This window comes from Belonocnema kinseyi, chromosome 5 (assembly GCF_010883055.1).
Source record: "Belonocnema kinseyi isolate 2016_QV_RU_SX_M_011 chromosome 5, B_treatae_v1, whole genome shotgun sequence".
Classification (NCBI taxonomy): domain Eukaryota; kingdom Metazoa; phylum Arthropoda; class Insecta; order Hymenoptera; family Cynipidae; genus Belonocnema; species Belonocnema kinseyi.
The window spans coordinates 92,451,380-92,472,109 of NC_046661.1; the positions used below are offsets into that span (position 1 = coordinate 92,451,380).

Genomic DNA, 20,730 nt, shown 5'->3' on the forward strand with positions numbered 1-20,730 from the left:
AAGGAGATACGTCTCGAGGCAGACTTCGTAAATTGGCATTTCTAGTGTACATATCGTTGCTGTCATCAGGTAGCGCTCCTAATTAGGACGTGATCTATCAAAATTATTTATAAAATTTTCTACAGGTCGCATTTAGAAAAAATGTGTAGTAGGCTGACAAAAGAACAGAGTCAGTAGGCGTTTCCAAGACAGTCCACAAGGCGTTCCGGAACCAGTGGGTGTTTCCAAATAATTTAAAACAGGCGTGGTAATGTGAATTGCTAGTAGGCGTTGCAAGTGGGCGTATATGTTTAAATGGCTTAAAATTTAAAATAAAATTCTAAACGCCTAATCTAACCTGTAATTCTGTGTGAAAGTTTCGTCCAAGTTTTCGGACCAACTAATGGCTTCAGCCACATCCGATGACAAGTCATAAACATTGGTTGGGACTTGAACAGACGAATAATTTATGTTCACGGGAATGTTGTAAAAATGAGAATCTGGCGTTAGAGTCATTTCCCTGTAAATAAAGTAAATAAATAATTGTTAAGATCCCTTGATCCACAGCGATACTTTTACACATTTTACCTGTAAGAGATGTTTCGTAAATTTTCCGGCAAGGCTGTAACCTCACCGGGTACATTACTGAATTTTCCACTCATGTAGGACATGCCCTCAAAAGATTTAGGCGCTTCATAAATCTCAGATTCCTTCTCGGCCGCATGCAGAATGCAACGAACAGCATCCATCTTCCGGTGCAGCATCCGCCCGACGCTGTCTCTTATTACATCAATCAGTTCATCTCCAGGCTTGGGGACCACCTTCGTATTCATTGTTTTGTACCGCTGTGTAATCATCGAGTTAAAAAGAATGCGCATTAATTTTTAAATTGGAATAATATGAATTTTTTAAAATTAATTATTTTAAATTGTGCCACCCCTGCTAGAGCCCACAAACGTCTTCAGATCACGGGAATTGGGATTTGGCTCTAATTCAGGATATATGAGTTTTTGCTAGTGAAAAAATCCAATTAAATATTTTTAGAAAAATCTAAAAAATAGCGGAGTTATAGGATTTGTAGTTTTTTTTTTAACTTAAAAAATCCAAAAGATGTGATTTTTTGCGTCAGTTTTAAATTACTGACTGAATTTATTGTTGACGATGAAAATCAACTCCGTTTTATGGGCGTGGTTAGTAGAAATATATATTGGGCGGAGTCAGTAGGCGTTTCTAAGAGGTTTCAAAGGCGTTACATGGATAGCAGGCGTTTAAATTTGTCCTGTTTTGGCTAAAAATTCTACTATTCCGTTTAAAATTCAATTATTTTGTTTACTACTAAATTATTTAGTTCAAGAGATATACTTTTTGCTGAAAAATTCTTTTTTCTTGTACAGTCGTTTTTTTGGATAAAAAATTCGACCCTTTGGGATAAAAATTTCTTTTTTTTTGGTGAAAAAATGTATTATTTTTGTTGAAAATTCATGTATCTCAGTTCAAAATTAACTTTGTTGTTTAAATTCAACTGTCTTCTGAAAAATTGAATTTTTTACCTAAATGTTCAATTATTTACTGGGAAAATTCGAATGTCTAATAAAAAATGCGTCTTTTTATCTTGATAATTTAACAAATTGTTTAAAAATGCAACTATTTTTGGTTGTAGTTAAATCCCTTATGGTTGAAATTGATCTTTTTCGATTTTCAATTGAATTCCCTTCCAAAACCTTCGACTCCTTAACTTAAAAACTCATCCCTTTGGTGTAAAATTAATCTCTTCTGTAAGGAAATGCATCTTTTCTATTTAAAAATTAAACTACTTTCATTTTTTTTTGTTAAATTCATCTGTTTTTAATTTAAAATAAAAATATTTCTTGGTTAAAATAACAAATATTACGCTTTTTGTTGAAGGTTCAACTACTTGGTTAAATGTTGAAATACTTTGCTAAAAAAATTATTATTTTATTAAAGATTCATCTTTTTTCTTAAAAATTAAACTTTTTTCTACAAAATTATTTTTTTTTATCTAAATTGATTTTGCTCACTGCCTGAAAACTATTTTTGTAAAATTTTTTCTTTTTTTTTAAAGTAATTGTTTAACTATCACATTTTCTATTTGATATTTACCTGTTTAGTTGAAAATTTAATTATTTGCTTAAAAATGAAGATTTTTGTTGAAAAAATTGTCTTTTTTGGTCGAAAATTAATCCTCTCGGTTGGAAATTTATCTTTTTGGTCGAAAATTCAACTATACTTGATTAAAAATGAAACTACTTGGTTAAAACTTAATTTTATTGGTAACAGTTTAACATTTCAATAAAAAAAAATTTCTATAAAAAAATAAGAATATTAAACGACAAAATTGACTTTTCCACAAAAAAGACGACTTTTTAAAAAAATAATGCAATTTTCTACAGACAAATATTATCGAATTTAAACAAAAAAAGATTGACTTCAACCAGAACTTGATGCATTTTTACCAAATAGTGGAATTTTTAATCCAAAAGAACGAATTTGTATCCATAAATACAAATGTTCAACAAAAAAATTAAATTTCACCCCAAAACTTTGACTTTTTTTTTAAATTTAAATTTAAAAAAAGGAATTAAATTTTCAACGAAATAGTAGTTATTTTAAGCAAAAGGGATTTAGTTTCCACCAAAAATAGTTTAATATTCTAATCGGGTTCTAATAATTTAGTTGACATTTAAGGAAAAATCGACAAGAAATAATTTTTTTCAAATAGTGGAAAAGAGAAACTTTCCTTAAAATGATTGTCAAAAATGGCTAAACTTACATCTTTCAACACATCCGGTTTAGCTACATCATTAGCTAATTCCCAAATTTCACGTCCAAGCTTCTCAGCCCACTGGTCTACACTGAAAAATTTTATCTATATTAAATAATTGAATTTTGAATAAAAAATACCAATCATGGATTGATTCAATCCGAAAATTTCAAATTAATTAGTAATTTTGTTATAAGGAGTTACCAATTTGAAGGGAGGGGGGAGGTCGCGCCGAATATTACGGTTAGCAACAAGGGAAGGAAGGTAACGTTACGAAATGTACAAACATTTGGTACATTTAGTATCTCTCTAAATCCGAATTGTTAGAAATTTGAGTAACGCTGAATTGGTAAGTTTATCAGTTTCTACTAAACGAAATGGTAACATTTCTGTTTCTAAATGAATTAGTAAGAATATTCCACTCATTTGGTTAGTAGTACTTACAAATTCAATGGGTGGTAACGAATTTGTAACAAAACATAATTTCTAATTTTTTAATACTTTCTGCTGCTTTTAGAGTTTGAATTAAGAAAGTTGAATGATTTCTCCATTTATATTCAATTATATAAATTTTGAATGTTAAATAAATTTTGAATATACCGCTAAAGGAAAATGGCGCCTCTCGTATTAGGTATCTCAGGTTAAGATTGCTGCACAAGATGTCAGCTTTTGAAAAATAAAAAAGAATGTGCTATTATGATCTGCCCGTGCACTGTTCTAAATAAATAAATTCACTAATTTTCAAAATTAAATTTTGTCCAAGTTATTAAAAAAATTATGTTTCATCCCATTTGATTGGTATTATTGGTTAGCCGTCAGCGTGGCGCCTTTCCAGCGGACGTCACAACTTGAGAAAAGAGACTAATTAGGTGTTCTCTTCAATCTCTATTCTCCACCAATGATAAGACTCTGTTTAACGCAAGCGCAGTGGTGCACCGGGTCCTCGTTGAGAGCACGCAGCCCATAATCCAGTCCAGGGTTGCCATTTTTGTGATTTTAACACAAATTTAGTGTTTTTCAAGGGCCCGCTGTGTTTTTTTAGGCTATGTGTGATAACACAATTAGTATTTTGTTACAGTATTATGTGAAAAATTTAGTGATTTTTCAAATTTTTGGCTGTTTTCATTCCGATTCATTCATTTTCAGTTCCAAACGGTAACAAACAATCTGGTAGAAAATAGCGATTGATCAAGTGATTGCACTACAGAATACCGTCCAATAAAAAGAATTCTCTGATATCAATTCGCAGTTGATTCGTTGAAGTGAATTTGCTTTGTGAGGGGCCTAGACATTTCAGGCAATGACAGTGTTTCTGTGAATTACTAGGGCAATATCATTGGCTGAGATGTCTAGTGATTTGATGCTTTGCGTTTACCGACCAGTTTGACGCTATCCGTTTCCGATTTGATTGCATTGATTATTTGAGTGACTTTATGGATCGCGGCCGATACAACCAAAGCAAGTGAGTTTAAAATTTGGTTTGTTATTAATGATTCGAAATAAGGTACTTTAAGCATATGCGTATTCCAGTATGCTGAATAAAATACTTTTTACTGCAAACAACAGAATAGAATTCGCAGGTTTGTATACGTTATTTATACGTTTATGCGAATCTCATAATGTCTCAAAATTAGGCATAACTCGGAACTTTCATGTTTTCTATTGTTTCCATACCAAATATACTCTTTTGTTCAATTTCGTGTCATTTACGCAACTTTCTTTTAAAGCAAGGTCACTCCATGAATGATCATCTGAAACCGATTGTGGTTAAATTTTAGACAATTTTCTAAATTGTTTCATAATTATTTTTTAAATTTCTTTATCTTTATTATCTCTAATGATATTTTGGAGTTATAGTTGAAATAGTAGAGAAAAAAATTTTTTTTAAGTGACCTGTCAAATTTTGATTTGATAGGTTACTTCCCGTATAGGAATGCAATCAGGGATCCGGCCGGGTCCCAGCCGAATAGCCCCGCTTTAAGCCGGGCGCTGCTCGGGGAATCCGGCCGGGATCCGGCTAAAAACGTCACGGTAAACTGGTCGGATCCCGGCTTCAATACCGGCCGAGTAATCCGGCCAAAAAGCGGTTAAGAAATTTTGCTTTAGACAAGAAATTGGTAACTTGTTTTGTCTTTTAAGGCTCATCGTAAAGATTACATTGAACTTTAAAAGTCAAATCAAGTGAAGCAATTCTGGCAAAAAAATTGGGTAGAATTTTATTCCCTGATGATAGAATCTCATAGCAATTTGGAAGCCACGTGGTGATTTAAGGTTAGGAAGGAAGAAGGTAAAAACTGTATACACAAGACTATATTTTAATTAGAAATAATAATTATTCGCGCAATAAGTCATGGATTCAAACTAATTACTGAAATAAGGTTGATTTTAACTACGAGTCCCGATTTTATTTGCAAACTTCGAAGAGACGACGCGATGTGAGTGCAAGGAACATTCTTGTTCCAGGTGCGAAACTAAAAATTACTGAGTGTCTATGCAGATGACAGACCCAGCAGGCGCTATATATGGCGGTAAATTTGAAATTGTACAGGCTAAAAATTGTCTGAATATAGAGAAGTTTATAAAAATTGTATCATATCTGTTGTTTCACATAGCAGAATCGATAACAGTTTAATTTAAAATGTTAAATTATTTGAAAAAATTTAATGTTTATTTTAAAATAATAAAAGTTAAGAAAAACTTATAATTGTCTATTATTATTGCTTTTTACTTTTTTTATTTATTAATATAATATAAATTCAAATTTCGCGCCCATAAAGTCAAATCTAGTGAAAAGTTAGTAACTTAGTGGTTTTTGAATGAATAAGTTCTAGTGTTTTTTTCGAGCGCTCGATTGTGTGTTTTCCCTGGAAGTAGTTGGCCACCTTGATCAAATAATTGGATCATGACTGAGCCATTTGACCATGAAGCCGACTGTCGTTCCTCTCGCAATTTTTAGTGGATTCTTGCTTTCAATTTATTGCAAGTTAAATGCTTTTTGTCACTAATATTACATTTGATGTCTGTTCAGTTTCTTTAAAATGGTTAAGTTTTACTTTAATATTGAAGAATAAGTAAATAGTTTAAAGGGAACTTGGACATTGTCCTTGAAAAGAGTTAATTCAACTAAAGTATATTTTCAGAAAAATTAAACATCTTTGAGGCTTATAGCATGTAGAAATTGACCAATGTACCGCAAAATCGCCAGACTCGACTTGATTCAAAGGAAGATTTAAGTGGCTTTTCTTGAACAGAAATTTATAATAATATAAATAGGTTGAAAACCCACAGTTTTAGGTAGCTAGGTAGTATGATTACATATATGAAACTTGATGTATCGTTGGTGCAATTTTCACATTTCTTGTATTTTTCCATGTATATAGCAATTTATCTTTTGATTTCAATAAAATTCTATTTATTCTAAAATCAACTTTTCAATTTATTTAAAACTACCTTTTAAAATAGTTACTTAACATACAGTGAAACTCTTCAATAGCCCTCCCTTCTATAGCCCTTTCGAGAATTGAGGCAGCGCCGCATATAGATGTAACAGGAGCTGCGCAGGGTACGCGGGATATGCGGCTTTCACTCAGGCGAGCACTCAAGCATGAACAAATAAAAGCGGAGCGGGTTCTAATGAGTTAGTTCCCACCCACCGTCAGCCCCAAAATTGGCGCTATAGAAGAGTTTCAGTGTATTTCCCAATTCATTTAGTAATATCATGAACACTTATTCCTTTTATAATTTATAGGTACAGTTACTATTTCATCTAGTCGGTTATTCTTAAACATTCAAGTATTAGATTTTTTACTAATTAACTGTAAACAAATTAGTGTCATTTTAATTAGCAGAAAACTACTACCAATTAATAGTTTTCCACTAATTTTGATTTAGAGATGACATTTCCAGATGATGAATTTGAACTTTGCGAATAATAAGTTTAAAAATCACTTTCATATTTTAGACTTCACATTTTACTTTCTTCTCCTCTTTTTTCAAAGTTCTTTTCTGTAACCCTGGTTTCAAAAAATGTTCCCTTACATGCGAACAAAATTAGTAGAATGCAATATTAAAATTTTTTGAATAAAAGTACTATTATATTTTTGGTTCGTAAAATAATCTCGTTCGACTAAAAATTCGACTATTTAGTTGCAAATTTTATTATTTTATTAAAAATAGAACTATTTTTCTTAAAATCAGTTTTTCGATAAAAAATTGTAATGGTTTACTGAAAGTTTAACTAATTTCTTTCGATGGAGATTCATTTTATATGAAAAATCATTAGTTTGTTCTTTTTAGTTGCAAATTCACTTTTTTGACTTTCACTCTTGGTTCAAGAATGATCCTTTTAATTGAAAATATATCTTTTTTAGTTAAAAATTCAAGTGTTTGACATCGTATTTATATTTTTTGTTTGAGAATACAACTTCTTGTTGAAAATTAATATTTTCGGGCTGAAAATTCAACTGTTTTGTAAATCATTCGTCTTTTTGGAATAATAATTCAACAACACTTTTCTAAATTGATATTGTTAAATATTTGCCTTTTTTGGCGTAACATTAATTTTCTTGGTGAAAAACTCATCTTTATTTGTTAAAAGTTTTTAAAAACTATGTGCTTAAAAAATTATCTATTTTGGTTGAAATAAGTTAATCTTTTTTAATTCATTAATTTTTTTATTAAAACTCTTTGTTGAAAATTCGTCTTTTCTTATTAAAAATTAAGATTTTTATTTCAAAATTTTGCTATATTATTTTTGTTTAGAAATGTATCCTTCATGAGTTAAGAGACTTGAATTTTTGCGAGGCAATCCATGTATTTTGTTTAAAAATCATCTAGTTGTTTAGAAAATTAATCTCGTTTCTTCATCAATCATCATCTTTTTGGTTAAGGATTCAACTATTTGGTTAAAAATTCCCCTTCCTTTCTTGTTTAAAAAATATCTAATTTTGTCTTGGTTAAAAATTAACTTTTTTAGTATAAAATTCAAGTTGCGTGCGTGTTGAAAATTCAATTTTCTTCGGCAAAAATGTTCTTTTTGGCTTCAAAATTGAACTATTATGTTAAAAATTCATCTTCGGTTCAAAGCACAACTATTTTTTTAGATATTCATTTTTTAAATTTTTTTTTTGAAAATGGCTTTTAAAATACAAATTTATCCTTCATAAATTGAAGAATTAACTTTTTTGTAGAAAATTCATGTATTTTGTTCAAAATTCTTCTTTTTGGTTATAAATTAATATTGTTTGGTTAATATCCTTCTTTTGGTTGAGGATTCAATTACTTTGATTAAAAAATTTGTGTTCATTTAACAATTATTTATTTAAAATTTTAACTACTTTCCTAAAAAAACTATTGTTTTAATTTTTTGTTGAAAATTGAACTTTTTTGTTGAAATATCATCTTTTTGATGAAGTATTCCCCTATTTGGTGAAAAATTTGTCTTCCTTATTTTAATTTAACTGGTTAGAAATGCAATTTTGCTGTTGAAAAATTAGTTTTTTAAATTAAAAATTTAACTGTTCCATTTTTGTTGAAAAAATGTCTATTTTAGTTTAAGATTCAACGAGTTACAAATTCATCTTTATTTGTTGGAAAATCATAATTTTGGTTTAAGTTTGAAATTTTTTGTAAAAAAAATCGTTTTCCCCTTTCTTAGTTCAAAATTAACTTTTTTCCTCAAAAATTAAAATTTTCGGGTTGAAAACTCTAGTGTACTAGACAAAAAATCGTATTTTTGAATTGAAAATTTATTTATTTGCTTAAAATTAATTTTTTTGTTGTTGAAAGTTTAACCATTTGGTTCAAAGCTAAACTACTTTGTTAAATGTTTTTTTTCTTTTCTTTTCTTTTAGTTGAAAATTAAACTTTTTGGTTGAAATGTCCTATTTTGTTTATTAAAAATTAATCTTTTTATCTGAAAATTGAGCTATTTAACTTTTGGTTGGAGATGTATCCTTCCTAAGTTGTAGAATGAACTTTTTAGTGGAAAATTCGTATTTTTGGTTAGAAAATTAACCTTGTTTGTTCAAAATTCATCATTCTGGTTGAGGATTCAACAATTTAGTTAAAAATTCTTCATCCTTGTTTTAATTCAACTGATCAAAAATTTAATTTTTGTTGTAAGTTCGAAAATTAACTATTTTCGAAAGAGCTAACTTTTTTGTTGAAAATTCATATATTCAGTCTGAAAATTCATATATTTGTGGTTTGAAAATGTTTTGGATTAAAAATTCAACAATTTTTTTGTAAATTTAAGTATTTTTTTGTAAATTTGACTATTTTCATAGATCATTAATATTTTTTCTTACAAATTTAACTACTTTGAACTGCCTGGTTAAATATTCATTTTTGTCTTTTTGTTCAAAATTAATTTTCTTATCTGAAAATGTATCCTTTCCTTTCTTTACTTGAAAAAAATACCTATTTTATTTGAAAATCACCATTTTAGTTGAGGATTGAACTATTTTGTTTAAAAACTTATTTTTTAGTAAATTAGTTTTTATTTGATTTAAAAATGATTCTTTTAATGTGAAAATTTATCTATTTCATTTTTTGTTGGAAAAATATAATTCATATGTTAAAGACTTCGCTTTTTGTTTAAAAAAATTTATGTTTTTGTTAAAAATTCGTCTTTTTGTTACAAGATTAATCTTTTTTGTTCAAAATTCATCTATTTGGTTGAGGATTCAACTGTTTGGTAAAGAATTCCTCAACATTGTTTAAATTCAACTGCTTCAAAATTTATTTTTTATTGCTGAGAATTCAACGAATCCATTTTTGGTTTAAAAATATCTATTTTAGCTGAAAACTTTACTATTTGATTCAAAATTATTATTTTTTTATTTAAATATTCTGTTATTAAACATTTGTGTTTTAAATTTAAGTGAACTGGTTGGAAATTCGTCTTCTCGTATTAAAAATTCATATTTTTGGTTAACAATTAAGGTACTTGGTTAAAAATTAAACTATTTTAATGAAAAATTAGCTATTCGTTAGATAATTAAAGTTTTTTTAAAGTTTCAACTACTTTGTAGATAAATCTTCATTTGGATTGAAAAGTTAACAATTCTTTTATAAATAGATGTATTTTATTATTAATTCGTCTTCTGTGCAAGAACATTAATCTTCTTCGTGGAAAAGTAATCGTTTTTGTTAAAAATTGAACTAGTGAGGTTTTTTTCTTAAATATCCAATTTCGTTTTTTAATTAAAAATTTAACTTTGTTTTTTTTTTGTCATTTCTTTTTTTTTACAAAATGGTTTTTATCTATAAATTTAGTTATTTAATTTTCGGTTCAAAAAAATACCTATTTTATTTTAAAATTCAACTATTTGGTTTCAAATTCATCTTTAGTGATTTATAATTCCTCAATTCGTTTTTCTCATGTGATTCAACTGCTGGTTGAAAATTTTTCTTTTCGTAGAAAACCCATTTTTTATAGTTGAAAATTCAGTTTTTTTGGTTAAAACTTAATTTTTAAAGTGAAAATTTTACGATTCCATTTTTGGTTCAAAATATATATATTTTAGTTAAAAATTCAACTATTTGTTTCAAAATTCATCTTGAATGGTCAAAAATATATCATTTTCGTCGAGGATTCAACTATTTAGAAAAAATTGTTTTTGTTTTTTGTTAAATTTAACTGGCGGAAAATTCGTCTTTTGTTTAAACTTTTCTGGTCCGGAAGTCATTTTTTTAGATTGAAAATTTAACTGTTTTCATTAAAAAATGTCTTCTTGGCTGGTAAATTGAAATATTTGGTTAAAAAATTATTTTTTTGTTAAAAATTTAACTTTTTGCTGGAAAGCTGAACCAATTTGCTGATAATTTTTGTTTTCACTTTTTTGTTTAAATGGAACTTTTTTATTAAAGTAGTTTTTTTTGTTAAAAGTTAATTTTGTTATCTGAAAATTTAAATATTCGATTTTTGTTGGAAATTATCCTTCATAATTTGAAGAATTAACTTTTTGGTAGAGAATTCATGTATTTACTTGACAATTTTTATTTTGATGGAAAATAAAATTATTGTTGAAAATGAACTTTTTTTATTTAAAATTAAAATTACCGGGTTGAAAGTTTAACTGTCTTCGAAGAAATCATATTTTTAGATTGGAAATTAATTTTTATTATCAACATTTTGCGTCGAAATTTCATATTTATGGTTAAAAATTCAACTGTTTTGTAGATTAATCGTCTTTTTGGGTTAAAACTTTAACAGTTCTTTTGTAAATTAATGTATTTTCTTTGTAACTTCTTTTTTTTTTGTTCAAAATAAATGTTTTTATCTAAAAATTTAGCTACTTTATTTTTTTAAAAACAAATACCAATTTTATTTAAAAATTCGACTATTTGATTAAAAATATGTTGGTGCAAAATTAATCCTTTTGGTTGAGCATTCAACTATTTTGTTAAAAATTATTTTTTATTTAAGTAAATTCAACTGGTCGCAAATTCGTCTTTCGTTAGAAAATTTATCTTTTATGGTAGAAAAGTCATTCTGATTGATTGAAAATAAATTTTTTCTGGTCTGAAATTGATATTTTCGAGTTCAAAATTCAAGTGTTTTCGAAAAAAATCGTTTTTCGGGCTAGAAAATTGAATTGATTATAATTTAAATTTAAATGTTGGGTTAACGATTTATTTTTTGTTAAAAGTTCTACTATTTGCTTGAAAGTTGAACTAATTTGTCAATGAATCATTTTTTCTTAATTCATTTTTATGAGAAATAATTTTTTTCGCTCAAGATTAAGCTATTTCATTTTTGTGGGAAATGTATCCTTCATAACTTGAAGAATTAAATTTTCGGTAGAGGATTAATGTATTTAGTTAAAAATTGTTCTTTTAGTAGACAAAAATTGTATGATGAAAATAGAACTTTCTTTCGTTTAAAATTCAAGTTACCGGGTTGAAAATTCAACTTTCTTCGAAAAAAATCGTCTTTTTGGATTGAAAACTTTACAATTTGAATTCATATTTAACTGCTTGACTGAAAATTTACTTTTTGTATTAAAAATTCAATTGTTTTTTATATTAATCACCTTTTTGGATAAATAGTTCAACAATTCTTTTATAAATTGATGTATTTTGTGTTAAATTCGTCTTTTTTGGTGGAAAATTAATATTTTTTGTTAAAAAATTACTAATTGAACTAATTTATTAAATGTTCATTTTTTTTGTTTGTTGCTGAAAATTGAATTTTGTTGTTTTTTCATTTTTTCTTTTTTTGTTAAAAAAATAACTATTTTATTTTAAAATTGAACTATTCTGTTAAAAATTCGTTTTTATCGTTTCATTCAACTGGTTGAAAATTCGTCTTTTGGTAAAAAAGAATCCATCTTTTATGAAAGAAAAGTAATCTTTTTTGGGTTGAAACTTCACCTATTTGGTTAAAAGTTAAATTTCTGTGTAAGAAATTAATTCATTTTAATTTTTTTTCTTATTGAAAACTTAACTTTTCTTTAAAAATTCGTTTTTATTTCGGTTAAAAAATAATATTTTCACCTGAAAATTCATCTATTTAATTTTGGTTGGAAACACCTCATTCATAAGTTAAAGAATTCACTTTTTGTCGGAAAATTAATGTGTTTCGTTGAAAATTTAACTTTTTGGTTATCAAATTAATCTTTTTTTCTTACTTCGTTTGGTTGACGATTTAACTATTTGGTTAGAAATACTTTTTTTCCGTTAAATTCAACTGGTTAAAAATTTTTCTTTTGTCAGCCAGTTCATCTTTTATGGTAGAAAAGTCATATTTCTTGGTTGAAAATAAATTTTTTCTGATCTACCATTCATTTTTTCGGGTTGAAAATTCAACTGTTTTTGAAAAAAATCGTCTTTCTGGCTAGAAAATACAATTTGTAATAAATTAAATGTAAATGTTTGATTACCGATTTATTTTTTGTTACTACTTGCTGGAGAGTTGAACTAATTTGTTAATAATTCTTTTCTTCTTGATTTCTTTTAATGAAAAATAATTTTTTTAGTTCAAAATTTAGCTATTTAATTTTTGTTGGAAATGTATCCTTCATAACTTGAAGAATAAACTTTTCGGTAGAGAATTCATGTATTTAGTAAAAAATTTGCCTTTGGCAGAAAAAATGTTTAATTATTAAAAATGCACTTTTTTCGTTTAAAATTAAATTTATCGGGTTGAAATTCAACTGTCTTTGAAAAAATCGACTTTTTGAATTGCAAACTTAACAATTTGAATTCATATTTAACTGCTTTGTTAAAAATTACCTCTTTTGGTAGGAATTCAATTTTTTTGCAGATTAATAATTTTTTTTATTAAAAGTTCAAAAATTCTTTAATTAATTGACGTATTTTGTTGTAAATTCGTCTTTATTGGTGGATCGTTAATATATCTGCTTGGTGGAAAATTAATCTTTTTTTGTTAAAAATTGACTAGTTAAATTAATTTATTAAATATTCATGTTTGTTTTATTTTGTTGAAAATTTAAATTTGCTTTTTTGTAAAATTTTTTTTGTTTATTAAAAAAGTACTTATTTTACTTGAAAATTCAAGTTTTTGGTTTAAAATTAATCTTTAGTGATTGAAAATTGATTAATTTATTTGAAGATTTAACTATTTTTAACAAATTCGTTTTTCTCGTTTAATTCAACCGGTTGAAAATTCATCTTTTATGGTAGAAAAGTAATCTTTTTTTGGTTGAGACTTCGCCTATTTAGTTGAAGGTTAATCTACTGTATAAAATTTAAAAAAAAAAAAATTTTAGATTTAAAAGTTGAAAAACTAAATTTTTTAAAAAATTCGTTTTTATTTTGGTTACAAATTAATCTGGAAATGGATTTATTTCATGTTTGGTTGGAAACATCATTCATAAGTTGAAGAATTCACTTTTTGTTAAAAAATTCCTGTGTTTCTTGCAATTTTTTTTTTGTTTTTTTTTTTTTTTTGTTAGAAAATTAATCTTGTTTGTTCAAAATTCATATTTTTTGTTAAAGGGGGTGGGCAAATGTCCAAAAATTGGGAATGCAGCTTATGCACGAACCATAAATAAAATTTTTAAATAAAATAAACTCACATTTGGGCATCCCGGGCGAAACATGTGCTCGATATTATTAAAATGAGCCACCATTTGGGCATTGCTTCACAAAAACACCCCATAATTCACTTTTTCCAATTGGCACCATTCATACAGTCAATAAATGCAAAACTGTTTTTGAAAATTTAAATATCTAATAAAACATTTTAATGTGTAATGGACGCGTTCTCATGAATCGAGAAAAAAATTCCTCTTGAAGAGAAAATCGCCGACGTCATTCGAGAACTCTGCATTGCATACACACTAATCTCTCTACGATTATTTTTGGTCCACGAGCTGGAACACACGCGTATATTTATAAAGTCCTCACAGCTATTGCCGCCATTGCCGGCACTGCATTTTTCATCACCAATCAAAATATTTTCCTTTAAACTTTTCAATCTTTTAAAATTGTTTAAATTTTTTCATCTCTCCAGTTTTTTTAATTAACATGAGGTTTAAAAACAGGAAAAGTCCGATTTTCAAAAAAATTTAATTATTCAAGGAATAATTTCTACCCAATAACTTTTAGTTTAGACACCCCCAATTTCCTTTAATTGTGCCCGAAAAGTTACTCAATGAAAGCAAAATAGCAGTTTAAGGAATTATTATTTGTTTAAACAATTTGTTTCCCCTGTGAATCTTGAAAATTACTTATCTTTCAGGATAAATTATACAAAATTGATGAACGTCAAGAGAAGTAATTTGTATTTGAAATATTTGGTCATCATTTAAACAATTTTTATTTGTTTAAAGAATTTTTTCTTCTAAAAATCGTGAAAAGTTATTATTTTCGTAAATTAACGACATAATTAATTTTTTTTAATTAATTCAAATTTCGATGTTGAAACGATTACTTTGGGTAAATGAATTTTGAAGAACAAGAAAAAAACTGTCAGCCCGGATTTGAACCAGAAACGCCACTATCCATGCTTGGAACGTTAACCAATTACGCCACCGAGAAATTAACAGATATTTTCTTGTTCTTCATTGCAGGTTTAATCTAATTAATATTTGGAAAATGTTATTACCATTTTAATTTGTTTAAACAATTTTTTCTCCTAAGAATCGTAAAAAGTTATTATTTTCTTAAATTAACGACATAATTAAAGAATTTTGAGAGCAATATATAATTAAATAATATTTCGTAATTATTTAAACAATTTCAATTTGTTTAATTAATATTTCTCCTAAAATTCATAAAAATTTATTGTTTTCTGAAATTAAAGACATAAATAAATAATGTTGATAATAATTAAATCAAGTAAATAATTAAAGGATATTTGATAATCATTTAAAGAATTGTCATTTTTTAAAACAATTTTTTGCCCTGAAAATCGTAAAAAGTCATAATTTTCGCAAATAAACAATATAATTAAAGAATATTAAGAGTAATATAGTAAAAAACCATATTTCGTAATCATATAAACTATTTTCGTTTGCTTGAATAATTTTTTCTCCTAAAAATCGTAAATAATTTCCCAGTGGAGCAAAGGTAAGGGGTCTTCTTCCACAGATAAAATTGAATAATTAAAGAATGTTGAGAATAATATATTATCATTGGATATTTCTAAATTATTTAAACAATTTTTATTTTGTTGAACAATTTTCCTCCTCTAAATCGTAAAGAGTTGTAATTTTTTGTAATTAACGACGCAATTAAAGTATGTTGAAGTAATATATTATTGAAGGATATTTGGTAATTATTTAAATAATTTATATTTGCCTAAAGCATTTTCAATCCTGTAAAGCGCGAAAAAATATTATTTTCTGGAACTAATGACACAATTAACGGATGTTGACAGCAATATTTTTTTCTCAATATTATGTAGCAATTTTTAAACAAACTCAAATTGTTTAAACAATTTCTAAAGATAAACTGTTTCTGGTCCAAAATTTAAGTTTTCGGATTGAAAATTCAATTGCTTTCGTAAAAAAATCGTTTTTCTGGAATGAAAATTCAACAATTTGGTACAAAATTTAACAACTTGGTTGAAAATTAACTTTTCTTTGTAAATTGTAAATTGATATCTTTTGTTGAAAATTCATCTTTTGTGATTGAAAATAATTCTTCTTGGTGGAAACTCATCATTTTGTTAAAAATTTAACTCTTTTGTTCAAAATTCTGTTTCTTTTTAACAAGTTCATGCATTTGGTTAACAATAAAACTACGTTGTAAAAATTAATTTTTTTACATTTTTTTCTTGGCTGAAAATTTAACTTTTTTGTTGAAAATTAGTTTTTTGTGTTAAACATTAATCTTTTTATCTGAAAATTCAGATATTCAATTTTATTTTTTAACGATAAGTGACGAGTTACCGAGTATTTTACAAATAATATTAAATTATTTAAACAATTATTATTTCCTTAAATAATTAAACATTAATCTTTTGATCTGAAAATTCAGTTATTCAATTTTATTTTTTGTCGATAAGTGAACATTGCTTAAATAAATTAGAATTGTATAAAAAATTGATAAATATCCTTTAGAAAAAATGTTTCTCTCAACGTCAGTTAATTGTGTCATTAATTCCATAAAATAATAAATTTTCTAGTTTCGAAAGGAAAAAATTGTTTAAACAAAGAGAAATTGTCGATATAATTACCAAATGTTCTTTAAAGTATATAGTTCTCAACATTATTAATTGTGTCTTTATTTCCAGAAAATAATAACTTTTCACGATTTTAGGGAGGAAAAACTGTTTAAAATTCTTATTAGATTCAGGATTCAGCTATTTTGTTTTGGGGAGTAAATTAATTTTTTTTTTGACCATTCATCTTTTTGAAACTCACTTTTCGCCCTAAGGCTAGTTTCTTCGTTCCACGTCACATGTAACTTTTGACCTAATTGAGGTGTTAAAAGAATATTTTCCTGATTCTGATCAAGTTTATTACCTTTCTTCTAAATCTGCAAGAAAATTGAGAAAATGCTAGAAGTGAACAAAATGGCGCCGGTTTTTCTAAAAATATCAAAAGTCGATTTTATAAAAAAAATTTCTCCTACCCGCAAAAGTTATTTAGAGTGCATAAAACTGACAAGGTATTTTCTTTACGATAGTACAAATTTTAAAAAATTGTGACAACAAATATAAGTGTAGAATTTTTTAGGAAATCGACTTTTAATATTTTTAGAAAAACCGCCGCCATTTTATTCATTTTGAAGGTTTTATGAAGTTACTTGCCGATTTCAAACGAAGGAAATAAAAGCAAATTAAAGAGAAACGAAAACGAACAGGTATAACGAAGGGCCTTCATACTTTGAGCTCCGTTTTGAGCTCAAGAACATTCAATTTTGATCGTCGAGCAATAGAGATTTATATTTATAAAATGGAAATTTTTAACATTTTCTAAATTTTTTAACGCATTTCGAAAGAACGCAATAAACTTTACCAGAATCAGGAAAGAAATCCTAAATATCTCAATTAACTCAAAAGTGATTTGTGACGCAGTACAAAGAAACCAGCCTTAGGCCCAAAAATTAGTTTTACAAAAAAAATTTTTGGTAAAATGAAGACAAACAGGTTTAACGAAGGGGCCCTCGGGCTTTGAGCTCGGTTTTGAGCTCAAAAACATTCAATTTTTATGATCAAGAAACAGCGGTTTAAGTTTTTTACGGATTTCAAAACTAATTTGTGACGTGGAACGAAGAAACTAGCCTGAGGACCGAAAATGAATTTTACGAGAAAAAGCAAATTAAAGTAAAAAGAAGACGAACGGATAGAATAAAGGAACCCTCGTGCTTTGAGCTCGGTTTTAAGCTCAAGAAAATTCAATTTTCATCATTAAGCAATAGGGATTTAAATTTTTTCAATGGAAATTAAAAATTATTTCTACATTTTCTCAGGGATTTAAAATCAAGGCAACCAACTCTACCAAAATCAGGAAAGAAGTCCTAAATATCTCAAGTGGGTCAAAAGTGATTTGTCAGATGGATCGGTGAAACCAACCTTAGGACCGAAAATGAGTCTCGTAGAAAAAGAAAATTAAAGTGAAAAGAAGATGAACAGTTATAATGAAGGAGCCCTCGTGTTTTGAGCTCGGTTTTGAGCTCAAGAAAATTCAATGTTAATCGTCGGTATTTTTGTATTTGATAAGGAAATTCTTCATTATTCAGAATCAATAAAAACCGGAAAATCGATTTTTTGGTCCTAAGGCTGGTTTATTCGTTCCGCATCACATATGAAATTGAAGAAAAAATAGTTTTTTTGTTTTGTTTGTTTTTGCAAAAAATTAAAATACGAAAAACATGTTGCAGAAATTCTACTCAATTCTTTCATTCACAGACACGTGCACGAAAATTTCCACCTATTATTTTATTCCAGCCTCGTTGTAATTAGATCCTGCTCGTTTTACCTAAAAAAATAACATAACTACCATTTTTTTCGCTTCCGACATTTAACACTATTATACCTGTGGAGGCGGAGATAATATCATGTTGCAATATGCTTCATAAAGTAAAATTTTTGGAAAGGATTCTTCAGATGTCAGACGGCAAGTGACTTGAATGGTCTCTGAAAAGTTTTTGCTGTAAAGAAAATTCGAATTTCGCTTTATACGGCTGTGTGTGGTCAAAAATCAGTGAGCGCCATTTTTTCCAAAATTGAGTTAAGCATGTTATTAGGTGCCATTTTACGCAAATAATATATTGGCTTTAATATATATATTGATGTTAATATATATATATATATATATATTGGATTTAAATTAAAAAACCAGTTTTATTTTTAGTTTGAACTAAAATTATGGATCTTTAACAACAAAAACTAATTTTTATTAAAGTATCAATTGCAGTAGCATTGTTAATTTTTAACCAAATAGTTGAAAATTTTGGAGGATTAGGAAAAATAATTATAATTTTCTAATTCTAAATTTCTAAACTTGTAAATTACATTAAATTTCTAATTAATCAACGTTTTTCATTTAACACTTCTGGATGTAAAAAACGTCGGAATCGAAAGAGATGAATTTAATAACCAAACAAAAATTTCAATATAATTCACAAGCTTTTAACTAAATAGTTGAATTTTAAACAAAAAGATTAATTTTGTACGAAAAAAAATTAATATTATAATAAGCTTTTAACCAAATATTTATATTTTCAACAGAAAGGAATCAATTTTGAACTAAATTGTGGAAACATAAACTAAAAAATATGAATTTTTAACAAAAATGTAATAGTTTAATTTTTCTATATAAAGAATCTAATTTCCGTAAAAACAAAGAATTTAAAAAAAAAATAGTTCAACTTTTGACCAAAGACATGATTTCTCAATTATATTAATAAATTTTGACTAAAATGGTGAATTTTGCAGAAAATGTATTCTTAATCAAATAATTTAATTTTCAACCAAAAGAGATTAATTTTTAAAACTACCCAAAAATATGAACTTCCAACAACAAATTAATTTTTTAACCAAATGATTAAATTTTAAACTCAAAAGGTTGACTTTTTAAAAAAAACTGTTAAATTTTTTATGACAAAATGACGAATTTTCTTTACAATACATCAATTTTTAACTGAAAAATTTCAATATTTAAACAAGAATGGAATAAAGTTAGATTTTCAGTTGAGAAAGTTAATTAAAAATTTGTTTAAATCTGCAATTTAGGTAGATTTTCCACCTAACAGTGGATTTTTCAACTAAGAAATATAAATTTCTAACTAATATATATCAACTTTAAACCACAAAGATGAATTTGCAACCAGAAAAATTAATTTTCTACCAAAAAATAGCAATTTTCAAATGAAAAAGTTCAATTATTATTAACGAAAAACAGAATATTTTAATTTGTTTAAAACTTAATTTTCAACAAAATAGTTGCATTTTTCTACCAAAATGAACATGTTAATTTTCAAACAAATATGAAGAATTTTCAAACAAAAAATTTTTTTAGTCAAATAGGAAAAAAAGTTTGAAAAAAATTGTCCAATTATTATTAGATAAAAAAATCGAAATATTAACCCAAAAATATGAAGTTTCAACAAAAAACTACATTTCAAATTAAAAATGAACATTTCTACCAAATTGTTAAATTAAAAAAAAAAAAAATGATGAAGTTTTTACAAACTCGTTAATTGTTGAATCAAGATACGAATCTTATTTAAAATACGTGAATTTATCAACTAAAAAATATAAATATTTAACTTAAAATGGAATATAGTTACTTTTTCAGTTAAGAAAGTTAATTTTCTGACTAAAAAGAAAAAAAAGTAATTTTTTACACAATAGTTAGATTTTTTACCAAATTTTTAAATTTTCAAATAAAAAAAATAAACTGTAAACAAAGAATAAAAAAATTTAATTTTCAATTATAAAAAAAAATTTCAGCTAAAAAATGAATTTTGAACGTATTAGTTGAATTTTAAACAAACGTGATGAATTTTTAACTAGAATGATGAATCTTCTACTGATATAGTTGAATTTGAAACTAAAAAATTAATTTTCTACCAAAAACTACGAATTTTAAATTAAAAAAGATAAATTTTTAATAACAAATGGAATGTTTAAATTTTAAATTAAAGAACCTTATTATTACACAGAAAAAGGGTCGAATTTTCAACAAAATAGTTGCATTTTTCTATGAAAATTAAGAATTTTTTTCAAATCAAAATGGAAAATTTTCAAACAAAAAATATTTTTCAATTAAGTGAAAAATGCCAACTAAATTGTTCGATAAAAAATATCGTTTTCCCCGAAATAGTTAACCCTGAAATAAAATATAGTTACTTTTTCAGTTAAAAAAGTTAATTTTACGATTTATAGAAAAGAATGTATTTTCAGCATAATAATTAGATTTTTACTAAATTATGGAATTTTTAACTGAAAAATATAAATTGTCAATAATAAATGGAAAAACTAAAGACAAAAAAATTAATTTTAAAAAAATTAGTCAATTTTTCAAAAAAAGTGATACATTTAGAAC

The 20,730-nt window shown here is 26.2% G+C and overlaps 1 protein-coding gene across 3 annotated transcripts in view; it reads right to left on the reverse strand.

The window, feature by feature from the left end:
* Nucleotides 1-14,047, reverse strand: part of LOC117173307 (voltage-dependent calcium channel subunit alpha-2/delta-3) — a 64,375-nt gene extending 50,328 nt beyond the window's left edge. For 2 of the 3 annotated variants that reach the window (XM_033361797.1, XM_033361796.1), the window contains exons 1-4: nucleotides 13,807-14,047; nucleotides 2,771-2,852; nucleotides 568-824; nucleotides 338-499 (exon numbers count right to left, since the gene is read on the reverse strand). In XM_033361797.1, coding sequence (XP_033217688.1) covers nucleotides 338-499; nucleotides 568-824; nucleotides 2,771-2,852; nucleotides 13,807-13,889 — 584 coding nt within the window. In that variant the 5' untranslated portion in view covers nucleotides 13,890-14,047. The remainder of the gene's footprint in view (nucleotides 1-337; nucleotides 500-567; nucleotides 825-2,770; nucleotides 2,853-13,806) is intronic. The other variant, XM_033361798.1, reaches the window with a different exon arrangement.
* Nucleotides 14,048-20,730: the final 6,683 nt, after the last annotated feature.